Raw genomic sequence first — 6,357 nt, 5'->3', positions numbered from 1 at the left:
GGTTTGCCATAATGAAAGTAAATATTGACTCTGGTCTGTCAAACTTGAAAAAGATTGCTACATATCATATGCCATATTCCAAGTCTTCTGAATATCATTAGTTCTCATCTTATGGCATCAAGTCTCACGTTTGGTCATGGGATGTTATAAGAACCTATAGCCGCCATATTTGATTTTAGTGCTTTAGCCTATTAATGATTTGATTTGAGATTTAATAACAATTTCAATTTCATTTTTTTTTGCCTCACAAGGTAATTGTATCGCTTTGAAAGACTTGAAATATAGTGCATGTCATGGAATGCAGAGAGACAGGACCCAATGGCAGAGTTCAAAAACAGGGATTTATTAAATACAACAAAAAGGAGCAAAAGCAAACTAAAACTCCCACAAGGGGAAAAAACAAACATAAACTACCCTGAAGGGGAAAAACACAAAGTAAATAATCCAGGCTGGGGAAACAGGGAACAGGACCGACCGGACTGGGCTACGGGAACCAGGGTAGGAGGACACAGACCGAATGGCAGGACTTACATGAGAGGAACAAACAGACTGGAAACAAGATGAACTGTCACTGGACAGCAAACACCAGGAGACTAAAATAGGGAGAGAAATCAACAGGGTTAACAAGACAGGGCAGGTGTGACTAATAAACTAATAATGGGAAAACAAGGAGGTGGGGTATGATGTAAAATAGAGAGACACGTGGCGATACATAAACAAAACAAAGCCACGTGCTCTCACAAGACAACAAAACACCTGAATGGCATGAGTGCACATCGCCAAGACTTTGAGGCAATATACTCCCATGCCAACCGACAAACAAGACGAGAGAATGCGTAGCAACGGCAAACAAATCGATGCCACGCATTCTCACACTAAACAAAACCTGAGCATACATCGCGAGGCAAACGCCATGCAATGCATGCAACAGTCGACAAAAACAAGACAGGACACCTGTGCAAGAGTTCGGCCACACACACACACGACACCTTAGACCGAAGTGACCAAACCTCAGCACATGAAGACAGCTCGAGACCCAGGCGCACAACGCAATGTGAGCACGACGCGAGGCATACACGTGTTCGCGAGAGACAGACAAACTACTGACGTGAGTGCATGCTTCCAAGATGACAGAAGCGCGATGCACAGACAGACATTGAGCACGAATGTCCGGATCCCAACACAGACCGAAACCGAACCAGACAGGAAGTCAGGATCCAGACACCGTGCTCCTGACATGAAACAAGACAGACTGAAGAGCGCACAGCAGGGAATACAACCGTAACTGTGTGCTCACACAAAGACAGACAATAAAACACAAGACATACATGGAACGATAATGCCATGGTCCTGTCAGACAAAAACCCAGACTGACAGAGTGGCAGGACCGTGACAGTGCATGGGTGGTATCAATTATTTTTTACAGTGTTTTTACTTATTTATTTATCCTTTTAAAAGCTTGACACCGGATTCACAATTTCATTTGTAGGTGACCTATTCCTTTAACCAAAACATTTAATTATAAAAAATGTATATGAATGTTTGGATGATGTTGGGCAATAGTGTTTATGTTTTGTTTTTCATGTGCAGTGTGTCACCTACTTACTCTCAAACAAATTTAAGACCATCTCCTGAATAAGCCAGGATCTTGAACAGTAACTGCTAGAAAAAGATTAAAAGACTGAGAGATATCAGAGGCAATGGAGGACATGAACATCACTCACTTGGCAGCCGTGTACGTGAACCCTCACAGTCAAGTGCCCGTTCTAGATGTCCATGACACCTCCACAGATTTCTACGACATGGACTATGGTGTTCCTGCAGAAGAAATGCCAGACACAACACAAGGACTGGCGTACTTCATGGCCACCATTGTCATTGGAGTGGTCCTTGTGTGTATTATGCTAGTGTGTGGCTTTGGCAATTTCTTGTTCATAGCCACTCTGGCCCGTTACAAGAAACTCAGGAACCTCACCAACTTGCTTATCGCTAACCTGGCCATCTCCGACTTCATTGTGGCTGTGGTTTGCTGCCCTTTCCTGGTGGATTACTATGTAGTCAAACAGCTCTCTTGGGACCATGGGAAAGTGTTGTGTGCCTCGGTCAACTACCTCAGGACTGCATCTCTCTACGTGTCCACCAATGCCTTACTGGCCATCGCTGTCGACAGGTGGGTTTGATTTAGATATCCATCCTTGTTGTCACTTGTGATCAATGGTGGTGAAGAAACAGACAGTCTAAAGTTGTTGTCAGCTGTCATGTATTTAAATGGCAAAATATTGTTCATTTTCAGAATTATGCATTATGCATTGTGGTTGCTGGGTAATTCATTTCCAGTACTGCTCAATAAATAAATAAAATAAATTGTACCCTGCAATAAAAGTTTTTCAAATTTTCCATAATATTGAATCCACTGACATGCATGATTCCATATTGAGAACAAAGAAAGTGAACTAATACCTATTCACTATCTTAGCAATATGGCATAATACAGAGTTGTACTCAAAAACATACTGAGGATATTTATTTCCAGCCTAAAAATTAGTAAATTAAAGTAATAGTTTATCTGTTGCAGTGATTTTATATTCACTAAGAACGAATTGCTCCCTGATAGCATTGTTTATTTTCAAGCACTGTCTTGAATGTCTTTAGCATCCAATTCACTACAGGAATTATGTCAGATAACATCACACCCAAAAATGAGTGCTGAATTGTTGAAGTGCATGCCAGTTCTGAGTGCAAGGTTGTGGAGGATGCAGCAGACTACGACAATCTGGCATAGTTTACTGGGACTGAACAGCATCACTCCACCTGAATTGTCTCTTTAAAATGTCGAAAATGCCCTCATCTGAATGTATACTCCATTTCAATGCTCTTCTCCATCATTTGGTCATACTATGATTACCGCTGGGTTATTTAATGTCAAATCAACCAAATTTCAGTTCCTTCCCCGGCTGAATTTTATTTTGTTAATACTTTTTTCTGAATAAAGATAAACATAAAAATAATGATGAAAGCAAAATTATTAAATGCTATGGATCATTATTTATGAAGTAATCTATAATTTTTTTAGAGGAAGGTCAAACTGAGAATTTTCGCCTGTGATTTTGGAGCAAAACTACAGGTCATAAATGACCTTAGGAAGGTGGCAGCATCATCATTGTATTTTTATAAAGAGACAGGTAGGTCTATTACTAAAATCAGTTGACTTCAGCCTTTGTTGCTTATGCCAATGGTGTGAATAATGTTTTTGTTTTTTTTATTCCCAGAGATGTGGGGCTCTCGTTGTATCTCCATCTGAACATTTTTATATTTTTACCTTTTATCAATGGTCAAAAACCAATTGTGGATCACATGGTATGAAACTAATTTTTCTAGTCTAAAAAAAAGTCAGAAGTACAATGTTGAAACAAGAAATGTACCTTCATTTATTCACTTAAAAACAATAATGTCAAAATCTTAAAATACACTATTATTAAGAATAATCAATATGTGGCTCTTCAGTTAGTGCAATACCTATATCTAGTTTTTAGATTTCAGAAATGTACATCTGAAAATGTACAAACAAATGGATTTTTAAACAATTTACAGAGACAATCGGACTGCTCATGTTTTATGAATAAGTCTCAATGACTTAAAAACGCAAGTCACAGTGCAACCAGCACATTGTGTCTAGTTAAACTTGATTGTGGGTGGTTAGTAAATAAGATGCAGGTTTTTATGCTGAAATAGCACATGAAAAATTACGTGTTTATTGAATTGCCTTATGGAGTATAGAGTGTCTATCATTGTTTGAATGGAACATGACCATGATGCCTTTAATGGTCTTTGTTGTGTTTAGGTATATGGCCATTGTTCACCCATTGAGACCCAGAATGAAGCATCAGACTGCATACTGCCTCATCACTGGTGTGTGGATTGTCCCAGTGCTCATTTCAATACCTTCTGCTTACTTCACCTCAGCGACCAAGGTCCCACATGGAGCCAACCGCAGCAAGACCTTCTGCGCCCAGATCTGGACAGTGGACCAACAGCTGTACTACCGCTCTTATTACCTCTTCATCTTTGCTGTAGAGTTTGTCGGGCCGGTGCTGACCATGGCCATGTGCTACATGCACATCTCTAGAGAACTCTGGTTCAAGAGTGTTCCAGGTTTCCAAACGGAGCAGATCCGCAAGCGCCTTCGATGTCGCAGGAAGACAGTCATGGTGCTTATTGGAATTCTTACGGCTTACATCCTCTGCTGGGCACCGTACTATGGGTACACGATCTTGCGTGATTTTCACCCAACACTCATCTCCCGGGAGAGGAACTCCCTGGTGGCATTCTACATCATTGAATGCATCGCCATGAGCAACAGCATGATCAACACTTTCTGCTTTGTCAGTGTAAAGAACAACTCTGTAAAGTATTTCAAGAGGATCGTTCTCCTTCGATGGAAGTCCACGTACACCTCCAGGAAGACTGTGGATGAGACAGACCTAAATCCCAACCGTACTGAATGTAAAAAGGGAGCAGAATTGAGTGGTTTCGTTGTCACCCACATTACAGATTATTAAATAACGCGGATTAAACTGGCTATGAAGGGGGCATTGTTTGTCAGATGAAAGTCCTGTCTGATGTTTTGTTTTAGTGGTTTTAGCATAAAATATAAATTTTTTAAATCCTGTAAAATGTGCCATATTCATATTTTATTATGTTTATGTGTTTATGATATAGCACAAATGAACATTTAAGCTGTTTTATTAGGTGCATTTTGTATCTGTTTAAAGAACAGTGGCTTCCCACTTTTTCAGTGGCCCTTGGTTCTGGATTTTTCCATTAATTTTCTCCATAGGGTTTTCAAAACATCCTTCACTAAAGGACTTTATGTTAAAGACCAACCACATCAGCCAGCTCCAAGATGAATCACAACATCAAAAACTTTGAATCAAAGCAAGAAAAAAAAAAAAAAAAAAGTACTTGACAACTGGGAAAAAAAGGGAAAGGTAGACTTGAAAGACTTGAATTCTGTACCTTTGTGTGCTTAAATTCTCCTATGAGTGAATGAACAATTCATACCCTGATCCTTTAAGAATAATGTAATGAAATATGTACTGTAAAGTAATATAATATTTTAAGTCTCCTACAAAATATTCAGATGTGTATACATAAGTTGTTTGAAAGTTTAGGGAGATGAACTTGATTATGTCATTCACAATGCTTCATGAGAGTGGGCAGTCACTGCTGAGCTTTTTGCAGCAAAGTGAGTTTCTATGGTAACATTGACTTCTTTGATTGGCATAGCATGCTTCAGCCATTATAGGTAGCACACTTCAGTCATAACGGGTAGTGTAGTTCTCCACCGGGAATTTGGCAATTAAACACTATTCTTGTTGAAATCACACTGACTTATGGCTTTACACAAGCATATACTGTATCATCATTTACTGTAGCAATTCCAGAGCTCATGGTGAGTCTGTAATGAAAGGTTAACAGTTATTGTTTAAAAAAGAAAAAAAAAAAGACTATTTCCCTATGAAGAAAATTTATATTTTAAACTTTCAGAACCCTACTGTTGTGCTCTACTAAGGTTCTTATAAGAAACCGTCTTAAATCCAGAGGCGGTTCTTGAGGGAATTTTCCTGGGAGGCAAATATGTAAATCAGTATTGAAAGATCAAACCAATAAAAAAAATTGCAATGGATTTTTGCTTTTAATGTTTCTGCACACAATTTATATCCTCCCCTGATATCTTAAAATAGTCTTCATAATTACCATTGCGTTAAAATCTTTCCGATTACCAACCCAAAACTTGTCAATACAGTAAACAAACAGAACAAATCATGCAATGCCATATAAAGACTATGATTAATGCAGATATTTATAAATTAATGGAGGGCCCCATTTAATGTATAGAAATATCTACTCATAGTTTGTGTAGTGGAACTCCATCCTCCACTGCTTTGAGTAAAATGTATACATGATCTTGTTTTTTGTTTTCTGTCAAATTTGTATTTCATTGATATTTTGGAATACTTTGATAGAAGAGGTGAGTAGAGTAGCCAAAAACTGTACTCAAGTAAAAGTACTAACATAAATAATTACTTGAGTAAGAGTAAGAAAGTATCCAATTAAAAGAGTACTCAAGTAATGAGTAACTCGTTACTTTCACAAATGACATAATGGATGTTAACTCCCCTATATTCCATTACATAATACATATTTAACATGTATTACAGAATTAGTATTATTATTAATGGAAATTCACCATCATGTTGTTCCAAACCCATATGACTTTCTTTCTTCCATGCAACACAATAAGGAGATATTAGACAGAATGTTTGCCTGAGTCACTATTAACTTTCAGTGAATGTT

At 38.2% G+C, this 6,357-nt stretch overlaps 1 protein-coding gene across 1 annotated transcript; it reads left to right on the top strand.

Moving 5' to 3' along the window:
* The first annotated feature begins 1,700 nt into the window (after positions 1-1,700).
* LOC127414312 (prokineticin receptor 2-like) lies at positions 1,701-4,559 on the top strand. Its single transcript, XM_051652255.1, has 2 exons — positions 1,701-2,170; positions 3,842-4,559. Exons 1-2 carry the CDS (start codon positions 1,701-1,703, stop codon positions 4,557-4,559), a joined length of 1,188 nt encoding a protein of 395 aa, XP_051508215.1.
* The last annotated feature ends 1,798 nt before the right edge of the window (positions 4,560-6,357 follow it).

Source organism: Myxocyprinus asiaticus, chromosome 23 (assembly GCF_019703515.2).
Source record: "Myxocyprinus asiaticus isolate MX2 ecotype Aquarium Trade chromosome 23, UBuf_Myxa_2, whole genome shotgun sequence".
NCBI classification, from domain to species: domain Eukaryota; kingdom Metazoa; phylum Chordata; class Actinopteri; order Cypriniformes; family Catostomidae; genus Myxocyprinus; species Myxocyprinus asiaticus.
This window is presented reverse-complemented; position numbering and strand designations above follow the sequence as displayed.